This window comes from Piliocolobus tephrosceles, chromosome 7, assembly GCF_002776525.5.
Source record: "Piliocolobus tephrosceles isolate RC106 chromosome 7, ASM277652v3, whole genome shotgun sequence".
NCBI lineage: Eukaryota > Metazoa > Chordata > Mammalia > Primates > Cercopithecidae > Piliocolobus > Piliocolobus tephrosceles.
The window spans coordinates 15,835,818-15,852,589 of record NC_045440.1 but is presented as its reverse complement, the minus strand read 5'-3'; the positions used below and the strand labels follow the sequence as shown (position 1 = coordinate 15,852,589).

The following is a 16,772-nucleotide window of genomic DNA, read 5'->3' as shown; positions in this document are numbered from 1 at the left end:
TTTAATTGTTTTAAAAATCTGACCAAATCTTTGGTCCACCCTGACTGGATGTAAACTGTCCTGAGTGCCACTCCCTGGGCCCTAAGGTCTGGCCTGGTCCCGCCACTTCTCTGTCTGTGTCTCTTCCAGTAAAGGCCCCGCATGCGCCACTCCAGCCCTGGCACAAGAGACAGCTTGGTGGGAAAGAAGGGACACAGGCTTTGGGTGCAGACAGAATCAGAATTCAGACTGCTCACCAAAACCCGTCCTCTCACACTTGCCAGCTCTGTGCCTGGGCAGATGATTTAGCCTCTCTGTGGGAGTTTCCTTATTTATATGTTGCCCAAGGTCTTCTGTGAGGGTTAAACAAGATAAGGAGCCCCATTCTGTGCCAGGCACCGAGAAATAGTTTTTGTTTTGGGGATTTTTTTTTTAATGTTCATTCTTTGCCCTTCAATAAACATTTGTGGATTTATTTAATTTTTAAGGGTTCTCTTTAGCAGACACTATTCCTGCCATTATTTCAATGTAGCCTCCTTTTCCTCTGAAAGAATACTGATTTGGGCCAAGTGACTTGGGTATTTCTACCACCACATGGCAGGTTCCTGAGATAACAAGTCGACACCATTGTAGGAAATTTTCCTAAGAACCTGCCATTTTCACATTCCTTAGGTCAAATAATTACTGATCTAAATCGTCCTTTTCTCTGCCCTAAAATAATCTTCCTTCAACAACTCCTGATACGTTATTCCTTTCCAAAAGAGAGGTAAGGGTTAATTTAACAGATTTGCCAGCAACCCTGTTGTATTAATCCACGGGCACTCTGGGGGTGTGGACAGCATGTGTACCACTGACAATTACAGTAGTACCCTGTCTGCCTGTATTTACATCTCGATGATGGAAGGCTGGGAATGTCCAAAGTCAGACTTACTAAGGAATTCACGATTTGCTAGGATTTATTGTAGTGTGTGTACATATATCTTTTGGTGTGTTCTGCCATGTATTATATTGTTAGTCATTCTATTTTTGGTAGTTGTAGGGAAGAGATAAGATGCTCTAATTTTCTATTATGTTTATCAGATTACTTTGCCCTTTTAAAATATATTAACTGGGAGGCCAAGGCAGGCGGATCACGAGGTCAGGAGTTTGAGACGAGCCTGACCAACATGGTGAAACCACATGTCTACTAAAAATACAAAAATTAGCTGGGCGTGGCAGCATGCGCCTGTAATCCCAGGTACTCAGGAGGTTGAGGCAGGAGAATCACTTGAACCCGGGAGTCGGAGGTTGCAGTGAGCCAAGATCGTGCCATTGCACTCCAGCCTCGGTGTTAGAGCAAGACTCCATCTCTCTCTCTCTCTCTCTCTCTCTATATATATGTATATATATGTATATAATATATAAAAGTTTTTTTAACCTTTCATTTTATAATTTTTTTTTTTTTTTGAGATAGGGTCTCACTGTGTTGCCCGACAGTTGTGCAGTCATGGCTCACTGCAGCCTGAACCTCCTGAGCTCAAGTGATCCTCCCACCTCAGCCTCCTCGGTAGCAGGGACTACAGGCTCACACCATCATGCCTGGATACTTTTTTTTTTTTAAATTTTAAGAGATGGGGTTTCCCTGTGTTGTCCGGGCTGGTCATGAAATCCTGGGCGCAAATGATTCTCCTGCATCAGCTTCCTAAAATACTTGAATTATAGGCATAAACCACCATGCCTGGCCTATGTGGGTACTTTTAAGATGTGTTTTTATTTCCTAAGATATTTGTGCTCTGGTGATTTGTGTTTAATAGAGACTAATATTTCATTTTAATTAGTTTTGAAATAACAAATTATAATCAGCTCAAATTAAGCACAAGCTTAAGGTCCACTAGTTTGTTATCCCTGGTCTGTCTTGCTCTTGTATGAGCTTCTGCCACACTGGCTGGCTGGGAGAGGAAGAGGCGCTTGTCCTAAGAAGTGTCTCGGCCTGGCCGAGGCTCTTTTCTTGACCACTGCATTGACTGGTCACCACATGAGAGGGGATCTTCCCTTGGAAACCTGGCTCTTCTGAAGTACTTCTTTTACTGCTTGGGAGTCACTTTTTTGAGTGTGTGTGTGTGTGTGTTGGGTGGGGGGGGCGGTTTCCAGATGGAGTCTCAGTCTTGTCACCCAGGCTGTAGTGCAGTGGCATGATCTTGGCTCACTACAACCTCTGCCTCCCAGGTTCAAGCAGTTCTGCATCACTCTCCCAAATAGCTGGGATTACAGGAACCTGCTACCATGCTGGCAAATTTTTGTATTTTTAAGAGGGACAGGGTTTCGCCATGTTGACCAGGCTGGTCTTGAACTCCTGACCTCAGGTGATTCCCCCAGCTTGGCCTCCCAAAGTGCTGGGATTACAGGTGTGAGCCACCATGCCCTGCCCTCGTGTTCCTTTTTACAATGCAGTTCCATACTGTTACGTTTGAACATATGGTCACCAGAGACCCGAGACATCGTGGGTTTATGCTTCAGGTGTCATCACAGCTGTGTGTGACTGCAATGAATATAGGACATTTCACAAATAAAATGACCTCTTCCCTCTTCTTTCTTATCTGTTTGCAGTCACTGCTTCATCCACCTGTGAGAAATTAGAAAAAGCCAGGAATGAGTTACAAACAGCGTATGAAGCATTTGTCCAGCAGCACCAGGCTGAAAAAACAGAACGAGAGAATCGGCTTAAGGAATTTTACACCAGGGAGTATGAAAAGCTTCGGGACACTTACATTGAAGAAGCAGAGAAGTACAAAATGCAACTGCAAGAGCAGGTCTGTGCTTTTGCAGCCAGAGCTTGTCTGAGGCCTCTGCTGCTTACTTGAATCCTGCTTGCTGTTCACATCCTTGATGAACTTCTCTTTGTTTTTTAGTTTAATAGGTATAAAAAGTATGTTGCTGTTGTTTATTTAGGACAGAGTCTCACTCTGTTGCCTAAGCTAGAGACTGGAGTACAGTGGCTTGATCTTGGCTCACTGCACCCTCCGCACCTCCTGGATTCAAGTGATTCTCCTGCCTCAGCCTCCTGAGTAGCTGGGACTGTAGGCACCCACCACCATGCCCAGCTAATTTTTGTATTTTTAGTAGAGACAGGGTTTCACCATGTTGGCCAGGCTGGTCTCGTACTCCCAACCTCAGATGATCCACCCGCCTCGGAAACAATGTCTTTTTAATTGAGTAGTTTTCCTGTGACCAAAGCAATGTATGTATGTTAAGTGAAAGAAGGGAAGAAAAGGAGGAGGAAAAGATAAAATTGAAAAACAACCCTTTCTTTCTACCCAGAAATAATCCCTTATAAACATCCTGGTGTTGTGCTGCCAAACTATTGTTTTGCATTTTTTTTTAGTGGCATTTGTTTAAATACCCTATTTATTTTCACTGAATAGAATATCAAACCTTTCTAATTTCATAGCTCCCTTTTTAACTCAGTTTTTCATTTAGTAATTATCTGCAGAGTGCCTACTCCAGGCCAGGTACGTGCTAGGGCCTGAGTGGTCAAATGACAGGCGCAGAGCACGTGGCCCTGTCACTATAAAACATATCCTCATTCCTGGTCATTCCTTGTGGCTGATGCAGCCATTTCCATCCATCACTCTGGAGAGCCTCTATGTCTGCATTCCTGAGGGTAGGGAAAGAGACAGAGGAGAGTTGAGTGGTGAACCCCAGTTGGGTTGCTCTTTATGCATTCTTTGTGTGTGTCTAGAGACAGAGTCTTGTGACATTGCTCAGGCTGGACTTGAACTGCTGGGCTCAAGTGATCCTCCACCTCTGCCTCCTGAGTGCTGAGGTTACAAGTGTGAACCACTGCCCCGGCCTCTGTATGTGTTGGGGGAGCCTTTAAACTAGAGCCCAAGCTTACCTGTGAAGCTGTGAAGTCCCTTAATGTGGTCGCTTTGCTTATTCCACTTAGGACATTTGCTTTTACTATTAAACCACAGTTTTGTTTGTTTCTTATAGTTTGACAACTTAAATGCTGCTCATGAAACCTCTAAGTTGGAAATTGAAGCTAGCCACTCGGAGAAAGTTGAATTGCTCAAGAAGGCCTATGAAGCCTCCCTTTCAGGCAAGGATGCTTTTTTTCCTCTTTAAACAGAATAAAATCTGAAGGAACCACGTGATATGTTTTAAGATGAAAATGATTCTTAACTTTCTGTTTCAGCAAATGCCCTGTGGTGTTCAGGGTGGGGTGTTCTTGGTTCCTTTTTGCATTGTTCATCGTTAACAGATGGCTTTTCCCACGATGCAAATAATAGTTACAAATGCCAGCCTTGTGTTAAATGGAATGGGCTTCGGAAGATTGTAAAGGCCATTTTGGGAATGGTGGTTGCCGGCTTAGGTTCCTGGGAAGTTGGAAGTAAAAGTTTCTATCTCGTAATCCACAGTAAAGGATCCACCCCAAGTGCTCCCGCACAGTAGCGGAGCTGTGAGATGTCAATGTCACTTACTGAATAGAAAAAGAGTCTTTTCTATTTTTCATCTTTCATCAGTGGAAGGGTGTAAGCCACTGCTTTCAGAACAGAATTGGCAGTGTCACTCACAGTCTTTCTACTAAACCAGTTGCACCTTACAGAGCAGCTGGGAACCGGCTGTGTGGCCTTCAGCAAGGACTTTGTCACCAGAGAAATAAGAGTTGCCCAAAGTCAGGCAGAGATGATAATGTGTAAAAGTGACTGGCTCCGGGCACGCTTTTAGGAAACATTGTTTTTCTTCCTTCCTGCTAGAAATGAGTGTAATTATAGACTTACGTTTAGGTCATGAAGAGGAAATTCAAGAGAGCACAGGGTTTCCAGACCAGGAGTCTGGAGTGGCATTTATGAGAGCCTGCCCTGAAATGGCACTCATTGTTTTCCTAAGGTCGCATGGCCTCTGTGGGCCTTGGTGGGCCTCAGTGGGCCTCAGTGCTCTCAGTCATAAAATGGGAATGTCTACCCACCTCTCAAGGCTATTTTGAGAACAGATGGCCAGTTTACATAAAAGCATACCATAGATGTAAAGTAACATCATATGGCTTCCTTGTCAACCCCTGCATCTATGTGCTTTCACTGTTGTAGAGTACATTGATCTTATAGAATGTTACTGTCTCAAAAATATCCTCTTATTTTCCCAGAAATTAAGAAAGGCCATGAAATAGAAAAGAAATCACTTGAGGATTTACTTTCTGAGAAGCAGGAATCGCTAGAGGTGGGTGAATGCCAATATCCCAGCATCCCCCACAAAAAAATGATCATTTTTGATTTTGTTTGGTTTTAATGTTTCTGTGTACGTATGCTGAGTTTCTGGGGTCTTCTTGTTAACTTATGTTCCACATTTCATTGTTTTGTGTTTTAGAAGCAAATCAATGATCTGAAGAGTGAAAATGATGCTTTAAATGAAAAACTGAAATCAGAAGAACAAAAAAGAACAGCAAGAGAGAAAGCAAATTTAGTAAGTTGTGTGTGCTCCTTTATCAGGATGGAATTTTTCTTCTTAATTGCCTTTTAGAGTCATTTAAGTACTCAGCAGCCGGAGAAATAACACAGGTTTGGAATCCTTTTCCTGTCTGGCAATGTGCTTTCTAAGGTGTGTAAAAGAGCTTCTTTGCTTACTGGTGCCTTGTTTTTCCATCCTAAAATGTGACATACAGATGAAGTGCAGGATGTTTCTGGTGGTCTAAGCTAATACCTGCAGCAAAGGAAGGAAACTGCCAATTAGGATTAGGGTTTTATGTCAACACTTTATTTTTCTAAAAAAATCACTGTATTGAGATATAATTTACAAACTACAAAGTTCACTTTTTTTTTTTTTTGAGATGGAGTCTCTGTCACCCAGGCTGGAGTGCAGTGGCACCATCTCGGCTCACTGCAACCTCCGCCTCCCTAGTTCAAGCGATTCTCCTGCCTCAGCCTCCCGAGTAACTGGGATTACATGCACACGTCACCATGCCCAGCTAATTTTTGTATTTTTTAGTAGAAACGGGGTTTCACCACATTGGCCAGGAAAAGTTCACTCTTTTAAAATGTAAAATTCAGTGGCTTTTAGCATATTCATAAAGTTGTCCATTGGTCACCAGTACTTCTAGAACATTTTTATCACCCCCAAAAGGAACCCTGGACCTATTAGCAGTCACTCCCCATTTCCCTCAAATTCCCCAGCACCAGGCTATCCCCAGTCTACTTTCTATCTCTACGGATTTACTTATTCTAAGGAATTAATACAAAAGGTTGATTGTACAACATGTGGTCCTTTAAGACTGGCATCTTTTACTTAGTATAAAGTTTCCAAGGTTCATCCGTGGTTTAGCCTATCTCAGTATTTCATTTCTTTTTATGGATGAATAATATTTCATCCTATGGATAAATGTCACTTCTGAAAAGTACAAATATTTCTGTTGGCACATTTGTCCTTTCTCCCCTGCCTTCCTCCAACCTTTTTTTGTCTTTTTGAAAAAAATTTTTTTTCCTGGCTGCTTCTGCCTTTAGTACCACCATTTTCCTTCCATGTTTATGCTCTGGGACTGCTGAAGCAAGCTTTTCTCCACTTAAATCTCTGGCCAGCTCTGAAAGTGCATATGTGGATCTCTCAGTGAGACCTTCTGCTAAAAATCTCATTGGGAGACCCTCTAGCTATTTGATAATATTAGATGAGCTTATATTCAAAGAAACTTCAAAGCTATTTATTCTAGAAGATTCTTAGGAAGAGTCAGTGATTTCAGACGAAATCTAGGCTTATATATATGCAGGGATATGCAGGGTGTAAACCTACTGATGGCTCAGGAAACAGGTTTGAAAGAGCCTCCGGGGGGCGGAGCAAGATGGCCGAATAGGAGCAGCTTCAGTCTCCCACTCCCAGCGCGAGCGACACAGAAGACCGGCGATTTCTGCATTTTCAACTGAGGTACTGGGGTCATCTCACTCGGGAGTGCCGGACAATCGGTGCTGGTCAGCTGCTGCAGCCCGACCAGCGAGAGCTGAAGCAGGGCGAGGCATCGCCTCACCTGGGAAGCGCGAGGGGGAAGGGAGTCCCTTTTCCTAGCCAGGGGAACTGAGACACACAACACCTGGAAAATCGGGTAACTCCCACCCCAATACTGCGCTGTAACACCGGCACACCGGAGATTGTATCCCACACCTGGCCGGGAGGGTCCCACGCCCACGGAGCCTCTCCCCTTGCTAACACAGCAGTCTGCGGCAATCTAACCGCAAGGCAGCAGCGAGGCTGGGGGAGGGGCGCCCGCCATCGCTGAGGCTTAAGTAGGTAACTAAAGCCGCTGGGAAGCTGGAACTGGGTGGAGCTCACAGCAGCTCAAGGAAACCTGCCTGTCTCTGTAGACTGCGCCTCTGGGGACAGGGCTCAGCTAAAGGAGTAGAAGCCTGTGAAACGCGAACGACTCTGTCTGACAGCTTTGAAGAGAGCAGTGGATCTCCCAAAACGGAGGTTGAGATCTGAGAAGGGGCAGTCTGCCTGCTCAAGTGGGTCACTGACCCCTGAGTAGCCTAACTGGGAGACATCCCCCACTAGGGGCAGTCTGACACCCCACACCTCACAGGGTGGAGTACACCCCTGAGAGGAAGCTTCCAAAGCAAGAATCAGACAGGTGCACTCGCTGTTCAGCAATATTCTATCTTCTGCAACCTCTGCTGCTGATACCCAGGCAAACAGGGTCTGGAGTGGACCTCAAGCAATCTCCAACAGACCTATAGCTGAGGGTCCTGACAGTCAGAAGGAAAACTATCAAACAGGAAGGACACCTAAATCAAAACCCCATCAGTACGTCACCATCATCAAAGACCAGTGACAGATAAAACCACAAAGATGGGGAAAAAGCAGGGCAGAAAAGCTGGAAATTCAAAAAATAAGAGCGCATCTCCTCCTGCAAAGGAGCACAGCCCATCGCCAGCAACGGATCAAAGCTGATCAGAGAATGATTTTGATGAGATGAGAGAAGAAGGCTTCAGTCCATCAAACCTCTCAGAGCTAAAGGAGGAATTACGTACCCAGCGCAAAGAAACTAAAAATCTTGAAAAAAAAGTGGAAGAATTGACAGCTAGACTAATTAATGCAGAGAAGGTCATAAACGAAAGAGCCTCCGGTACACAAAGGGGATTCTTCTACTGCAGCTGCTTTTGAAAAGCTAAGGCAGGGCCGGGCGCGGTGGCTCAAGCCTGTAATCCCAGCACTTTGGGAGGCCGAGACAGGCGGATCACGAGGTCAGCAGATCGAGACCATCCTGGCTAACACGGTGAAACCCTGTCTCTACTAAAAAAAAATACAAAAATCTAGCCGGGCGAGGTGGCGGGCGCCTGTAGTCCCAGCTACTCAGGAGGCTGAGGCAGGAATGAGAATGGCGTGAACCCGGGAGGCGGAGCTTGCAGTGAGCTGAGATCCGGCCACTGCACTCCAGCTTGGGTGATAGAGCGAGACTCCGTCTCAACAAAAAAAAAAAAAAAAAAAAAAAAAAGAAAAGCTAAGGCAGAGTCAGACTGAGGAACACAGAACCATCCAACTGCTTCTGCCACGTAAGCATGCTGAGGCTGCGGAAAAAGAGAGTGCGTCTGACTGTAGTCCAGGAGAAAGGGACGGGCTGGCAGACGAGGAGGAGAAAATGCAGAGGGTACAAGTCTTGTAAATGCTCTAATTTTAAAACTGACGGTAAGTTATGCCTTTTCCCTCTAACAACAATGAGGTAGGATTCACTATTTTCAAGGTTAAAAAAAAGTCCTGTGTACAAGGATAACACTGTATAAAATGTATGAAATTTTAAAATTGATACTTAGTATTTGTATGTATTTACAGGGTACATGTCATGTGCTGAGACAATCATAGACTGTGTAATGCCCAAGTCAGGGTGTTGAGGGTATCCGTCATCTGTGTCATTTCTTTGTTTGGAACATTTCCTATCTTCTCTTGTAGCTATTTTGAAATACACAATATATTAACTATAGTCACCCTGCTGTGTTATTGAACACAGAACCTGTTCCTCTATCTAACTGTATGTTTGTGAGCATTAACCAGCCTCTCCTCATCCCACCTCCACACCTCCACACCTCCACACGCATACCTCTCCCAGCCTCAGGGAACTATCTAAAGAACCTAGAGGTGAAGATCTTAGTACTAGTCCCTGCCCTGACCCTTTCCAGCTCTGGAACCTTTCCTGATCTTTCCTGAGTAGGTCGCTTAACCCATGCAACATGTTTCCTCTTTCTGTGTGAAGTAAGGGGTTTGGATTAAGTAATCCCCGAAGGCCCCTTCCTGGATTCTCCCTAAGGATTTGTCCAGAGCAGAAACCACTGCCCCGGCAGATAAGCTTGATGATCCACACCACTGACTCTTACATAAGACGTTCCTTCATTAAACATATCTGATCAGTGGACCTTAGCTGTTCTTCTGTAGCATAAATTTTGGATGGTTTAGTCGAATTTCCATGAATAAAGCAAGGAGTGGGTGGGCAGTGGTGAGGAATCCACATTAATGGTGTGCTCTCAAAGGACGCCTCCCCTGATGTCGTGTTTATTTTGGAGAGTTTTGTGTTTTTGAGACAGGGTCTTGTTCTGCCACCAGGCTGGAATGCAGTGGTGCATTCACAGTTCACTGCAGCCTTGACCTCCCGGCTCAGTTGTCCTCCTGCCTCAGCCTCCTGAGTAGCTGAGACTGTAGGCGCATGCCACTATGCCTGGCAAACTTTTGTAATTTTTGGAGAGAAATTTTAGTAGGCTATGTACTCCATGCTGTGTAGGTTCTGGGGTGTTGCAATATAAAATGATAGTATTATGTCTGCCCTAGAAGTATGGCCTGGTCAGCATAGCTCCATCATAACAAAAATCCATAGACTCAGGATGTCGTTATCTCCGTTGCTTTCCAGAGAGCGGTATAATGCACTGCTTTTTCTTTCCTGATCAGTTTGTTTGGTAGGAGAGAATGGTTGTTCCCTTTTCTCCTGGCAAATGCCAGTAACTGTCTTACAGATAGCCTCATCGCCAGCCAAGATTCTGTTCTGTATGTAAGCAATGGTTTTTCTCTTGATTACAATAACATGTTTGATGCAACTCATGTTTTTGCATATTAACCTACTGATAAATGAGTGAAATGTTTGTTTTCAGTATTAGGACCAGTCTTTGACTTAAGATGCTCTTCTTTTTCACCTCTTTCTTTGAAATTCCTCTAAGATGATGAACATCTGTCTCTTAATGCTTGTCTAATGTCTAAATCTAATCAAAGATTCTTTAAGAATTTGAACTATGTGAGTATGTGGACTAAGAGCAGTATCTTGCTGTGTCCTTTCCAGAAAAATCCTCAGATCATGTACCTGGAACAGGAGTTAGAAAGCCTGAAAGCTGTGTTAGAGATCAAGAATGAGAAACTGCATCAACAGGACATCAAGTTAATGAAAATGGAGAAACTGGTATGTTTCCTTCAGAATGAATGAGGATCTTACAAATAGGGTAATATCTGTGAAATTGAGCCCTGCATTTTAGAACTATGGAGTTAACTGCTCCTGAAGATATTTAGAAATTATACGACAGATAAAGTTTACATTTTATTTGCCAAGTTTGTTCAATATTTATTCATGGCTGCCTCCTAGAATGTTTTCTTTTTCAAGGAACATGTAAAACAGCACCCAGTGCTTGGAAAAACTACAACAAACAAATCAGGCTTACATTTCAGTGGTATGTTGAATCTTCACCTGCATAAGAAAAGTGTTTAAATATCTATGTAAAATCAGTACTTTAATATACCACCCACCCTGGACAGGTTTCTTAGGTCCAAAGCAGTTGGATATGTTTAATAGAAATCAATCCCAGTGAAGCAATACGGTCAAGATTCTTCATCTTGCTTCTTGTGAATTAGCATGTGATAAAAGAATTACGGGCTGGGCACAGTGGCTCATTCCCATAATCCCACAGTTTAGGGAAGTTGAGGCAGGCGGGTCACTTGAGGTGAGGAGTTCGAGACCAGCCTGGCCAACATGGTGAAACCCTGTCTCTACTAAAAATATAAAAATTAGCAGGGTGTGGTGGTGGGTGCCTGTAATCCCAGCTACGGGGGAGGTGGCGGTTGCACTGTGGTGAGATGGCGCCAGTGCATTCCAGCCTGGGTGACATAGCAAGGCAGTCAAAAAAAACAAAAAACAAAAAAACAAAAGTGATATAATAAGATGAATCCATTTGAACAAGTAGCAAGTGTTACCAAAACTATGAATAACATTGAGTTTGCAGTCTCTAGGACAAAGAATGATGTTAGCGTATGAGGAGTCTGCCCAGAACCGTGTTTGCGTGCGTGTGGCATGTTCAGTGTCCGGCATCCGTCTTGGTCCGGCCCTGAAACAGAGCTGCTGCCAGCCAGGACTCTCACCAAGCTGGCAGAGCTTGGCAAGGCAGGTGAAGTGATCCCAGTCGTCACGGTGCCTTGCTGTTGACCGTGCAGCTGCCACGTGCTGCTGGCCTCTTCTCCCCACGAGTGACTCAGGCTTCAAGTGCCTCATTCACACCCAAACCAGCCCTGGACAGCAGGGGCCACGGGGAACCTCTCTACTGTTTGGTTTGGGGTTTGGTTTTCTCCTGGAGACTATGATTTCTGTTGCGGGAGGTAACAGCCAAGCCCCTGTGTGGATATACAAGCACTCTGAATTACCAGGAAATTTTTGTAAAGGAAGAAAGGAACTCATGGTTGTTAATGGGCCCAACCTAGTTATACATACCAGTTCCTGCCAAAGGTCGTCCTGTTCCAGCGAGTCTGGTATCTTCTAAATGGTAGTCAGAGGTGACTCAGATAATCCTGTTAATAGTCAGTCCATATGCCATTCATGCATCAAAACTTCCAAAAAATCATGTGCAATAGAACAGACTATGCCGTAAACTTAACGACACATTTAATTTGTGTTGATCTAGTATTTGTTTCTTGCCACGCCCCAGAGGTATCCTGATAATATCTGTCAGCCTTGCATTGTGTGTATGTGGAAGAATGGGTTGACACAATGACAGGGAAACCCACCGTTCCCTTCGTATTTGTAAATGACAGGCCTCTGATGAAATTAAGAGAGAAGCACAGCAAGTTTTCTAAGATGACTTTCCCATGAAACTAGCACTGCCCATAGTAAGCTCTGTGACATGATCAGGACTAGTTTCCCTAGGATGAGATAATAAAGGACAATAACTCCCAGTCTCGAATTCCAGGGTTTTTCCCACATTGTTTTTATCTGAGATTCCTTCCTAATTACTCAGTGTTTAGGCTCATTTTCTGGAAAGTTATTTCACCTGAACGGCTTGTGGTGAGCTGCTTCTGGATAATAGGATGTCTTAAGAACAACCGGGCTCCAAACTAAGCACCATACTCAAAGTGCGTTAGTCCTGCTACAAGGACAAGGGGCTTAGACTTAATTCTGAGGGACCTATAATCTCGCCTTCATCATGTTAAGTGATTAAATGTCCTCAGGCATCTTATCCTTTCATCTCTCAGCTGATCAATCTGTTTGCCTTGAAAGTTCAGCCTGCACAGGCCAGCAGGAGAACAGACCTATCTTCAGCTGACCTGAGGAGACTCATAGAGTGTTACTTCTTTGATGGGATGCTCTAAGAGCTCTGTCCAGTTACAGCTTTGTGTGGCCATTCAGAGGCAAATGCTGCAGAATTACCATGAAACTGAGTTCAAGTCCATAGTAAACATTGCCGGGGACTGCGAATTGTTGGCCTATGAGTTTTTATTTTTTCTTTCTGCAAAATTCACTTCATAAGAAGATATATAAGCTTTGATAAGTGTGGGCAGTGTGGCTGCAGGGTTTATTTCACTTTATTTCACATTGAAACAGAAAGAGGCACCAATTCTTAGAGAATGCCAAAACAATGTGGCCTGGAACAAATCTGTTCGCCACTTGTATCAGTATTGAAGTGGCCTGGCACACATGTTTTAAAAAGACCCAGCTGCTCTGGTTTGCTGTTTGAAAATCTTTTTCGGTATGTTAGTGTATAAATATTTTAATACGGTGTTGCATTTTCCTTAATTAAATCTCCAAAGTGTGCTTATGTCATGAGGTGCCTTAAGAAATGAGGTGTGTTTTGAATCTTGTGTAAATGTGGGAATTCTGGTGTATGCCAAGGCGGACAACAACACAGCACTGGTTGACAAACTGAAGCGATTCCAGCAGGAGAACGAAGAATTAAAAGCTCGGATGGACAAGCACATGGAAATTTCGAGGTAAAAAGTAAACAATGCCGTTTCTCCTGAGCTCCCCCCTCCCTTGCACATGCAGTGTGCTTTCTGCACACGCTCTACCCCTGCACCTCCTGGAAATATGATGGAAGCAGATAGTTCATGCTTTTACCAAAGTGACCTGGACTATACCAGGCCAGCAAGCCTTTTCCCACGGCCTCTGGCTGCCTCTGAGAATGCTTTCAGACAAAGAGCAATACAAAACCAAATAGAAAACAGCCCCCAGCATAAGACAGTCATAAAACATGTTGAATATTTGCAAAAGTGGCACTCAGCCTACTATGAAATTGCCCAAAAAGTAGCGTTATTATATTTTTTTGAGATGAGGTCTCACTCTGTTGCCCAGGCTGCAGTACAGTGGTGGGAACTTATCTTCCTGCAGCCTCCGCCTCCTGGGCTCAAGCAATCGTCCCACCTCAGCCTCCTGAGTAGCTGGGACTACAGGCACATGTCACCATGCTTGGCTAATTTTTGTATTTTTAATAGAGACAGAGTTTTGCCATGTTGCCCAAGTTGGTCTTGAACTCCTGGCCTCAAGTTATCCACCCACCTTGGCCTCCCAAGGTGCCGGGATTACAGGCATGAGCCACAAAGTCCGGCCAGTATTTGTGTTTCTTAGCCAGTCAAATACCTGTGACCTTGATCCCAAAGGAATAATTTTGGACTTCAAAATTTCAAATGCTAAGAAAAGTTTTTCAAGTTATTTTTTTACATAGATGTACATGGTTTCTGGCTTTTTTTTCTCCCAGGCAACTTTCCACGGAGCAGGCTGTTCTGCAAGAATCTCTAGAGAAGGAGTCAAAAGTCAACAAGCGACTCTCCATGGAAAATGAGGAGCTTCTGTGGAAGCTGCACAATGGGGACCTGTGTAGCCCCAAGAGATCCCCCACGTCCTCTGCCATCCCTTTCCAGTCACCAAGGAATTCGGGCTCTTTCCCCAGCCCCAGCATTTCACCCAGATGATGCCTCCCCAAAGTCCACAGACTCTCTGAAAGCATTGTGATACAGGTCTGCAGGACTGACCCCAATGAGGAACGTGGGCACAGAGGTATATCAGCACACGTGTGATCACCGTAGGATAACTGGAGCGTCACCGCCGCTGGAATCAGCAGCTTCTGAGACTGGAACTCTGGAGGAAGACTTTTGCCTCCATCCAAAAGATTCCTCCAAAAAAAGATTGCGGCATCGACACGGACGTTGTTGCACAAAGCACTTAAAGAACGAGAGCGTCTTGTTCATTGCCTTTTTCACCTAAGCATAGGGGGAAAAACTCTCAGGGGCCTATTAAGATAAAGATTTATAACCTTTGTAATGTTCTTCACCACAGACACCTTCTTGTGAGTTTTTAGTCTGACTGTGGGGCTGGGGGGGTGTGAATGAAATGGATGTCACAGAGTGTCATGTGTCTGATGCAGCCTCCTGTGCTGTGTATTAAATGTCAAAATCTGAATATATCTGGATATGTACTAATCAAATAATCAGCATATACATTTCAGCCAAAGCCATAGAAGAAAAAGCAATAGTTGCTTGAATTATGATCATCTACCACCAACTCTGCTCAGCCCTGTAACAGGGTAGGGAGAGGGTATAACAGGAAAAGCTTTGACTTGTCCCTGTCTATACATTCTCTGTATCTTTTGGGGGTAACTTCTTGGCAGTTTTTCAGTGTTCAGCCATGTCAGTTGAAACTAGATTTTTCTGTAGATTTTTTACTTACCCATGTAAGCCTAACACTATCCTGTTATTCATTTCCTCAGGCTATGTTTAAATGTAGAATCCGAATTTTTCTATTAAAAAAAAAAACCTGTAAAAAGAAAAAGGGCAGTACCAATGGGTTGTTCCGCCTTATTTTTACCTTGATCTATCCTTGCAGATTTAATCTGTCTTCTTCTCTGCCATTATTTTCATTTTCCTTTTACCTTTCTCCACCATCCAGAGCCACAAAAGCAAACCTTCTACCTCCTACGTACATTTCTCTGGGATAAGGATTAAGGAATATGATTTTCCAGAGCCCCAGAGCCAGCTCATCTTCCAGGTGCTGAAACCACTTTCCCAATAAACTAAAGCCTGGATTTGATACTACAGATTTATGGGAAATCTTAGAATAAAGTATGAGAAAAAGGAAGTCATTGGGCTAGTACAATTAAGAAAGGTAGGATTCTGTGCTTACCGATGATGCAGTATTTGATAGAAGAAAACAGTCTAGGAGGATCACGCTCATTTTTCAGGTACCCTTTGAGGAGTCCCTCTGTCTTTAGTAGCACAATGGCCCGCTGACGAGTGGAAAATGTGGCTTGTCCAACTCTCCTCCAAGTTGCATTTCAGTTTCTTTCCAAAACTTATTACCTCCCCTAATCGTGAGACTTTGGAAAAGGTGGAAGGAAGAACTGTTGCTTTATCTCCCACTCCCTGCATGTGTCAACATTGTGATGTCAGTATTTACTAATCAACCTTCAGTGGCTGTACAAATAACCACTGTAGGAAGAAGAGATCCAGGATACTACAGGTGGATATTTGGGTCATTTACTTGTACACTACATAGCAAGTTGATACTCATGTTGCATGTTCTTTTAAATTAGTGACTGTGTGTCTTAAGTCTTTAACTTCCAATAGTTTATCATGTATGTAACCTTCCATGTTTGCTTCTGATAAAAGGAAATGTAGGGTCACTGCCACTTCCTGGGATATTTCTGCTCACGCTTCCAAGTTCTCAGTGACATTAGCCAAAGTTGGGTTTGCCATTCATCCCCTACACATGGTAAATCTTGTGTTGTTCCCTGCCATCCTCCGTATTATGTGACTGGGAAATAAATCTCATAGCAGTTAATACAAAACGTCTTCTGAGGATGGCAGAGAACAGGAGAGAAGATAGGAAACAAAATAGAGAACTTTTAAGATTTTGTTTAAACCAAATGTTTCATGTAGAATGCAAAATGTGGGCACGTCAAAAATATGGATGTGTAGACAACTGTAGTTGTGCTCAGTTTGTAGTGATGGAAAGTGTATTTTACTTTGATCAAATAAATAATGCTGGAATACTCAAGAATTGCATCCTCTGACCTACTTCATTCTTCAAATTCTTCAGTTTTACATTCTTCAGATTTATAGCCCTTTGATAGCACAGTAAAGATCGTATCTCCTCTTAGTTTATTTCCCAGGAATTTCCACTGCAACCACATAATTGGTCATGGGTTGAAACTTGGCTCACAGAGCTAGAGTTAGGGCTAAGCTCTTCTTTTCTAAATTCAAAGCTACCTGTGTTTGAGAAATAAATTTTGGCTGATTTTAACAATTTCTGCTATGTAAGAAAATTGGACAAACTTGGTAAATATTTTTGAATATGGTAAAAAAAAAAAAAGTCTAAAAGTTGAATGTTCTCAATCTATGCATCTATTTCATATTGAAAGCTAAACTTCTAAAAACATGCTGTACTTATTGAATAGGCTAATCTAGAATTAGTACCTTTGAGTGCAGCAGTTTAAAAAGATGAAGCATACATGATTTTTTCCAATACCTTCATAAATTAACTCACATTTGCTTTAAAGTTGCTACTAAGACAAAATGACATTTCTAAGCATTTGAATCTGGAGTTGTTG

General features: G+C 43.4%; 1 protein-coding gene across 3 annotated transcripts in view; it reads left to right on the top strand.

Annotated features, from left to right (window-relative positions):
- MTUS1 (microtubule associated scaffold protein 1) overlaps positions 1 to 16,227 on the top strand; it is a 157,675-nt gene extending 141,448 nt beyond the window's left edge. For 2 of the 3 annotated variants that reach the window (XM_023216621.1, XM_023216622.1), the window contains 7 exons: positions 2,566 to 2,768; positions 3,952 to 4,057; positions 5,102 to 5,175; positions 5,323 to 5,418; positions 10,256 to 10,372; positions 13,064 to 13,161; positions 13,926 to 16,227. In XM_023216621.1, the coding sequence (XP_023072389.1) occupies positions 2,566 to 2,768; positions 3,952 to 4,057; positions 5,102 to 5,175; positions 5,323 to 5,418; positions 10,256 to 10,372; positions 13,064 to 13,161; positions 13,926 to 14,139 (908 nt within the window). In that variant the 3' untranslated portion in view covers positions 14,140 to 16,227. The remainder of the gene's footprint in view (positions 1 to 2,565; positions 2,769 to 3,951; positions 4,058 to 5,101; positions 5,176 to 5,322; positions 5,419 to 10,255; positions 10,373 to 13,063; positions 13,162 to 13,925) is intronic. The other variant, XM_023216623.1, reaches the window with a different exon arrangement.
- The last annotated feature ends 545 nt before the right edge of the window (positions 16,228 to 16,772 follow it).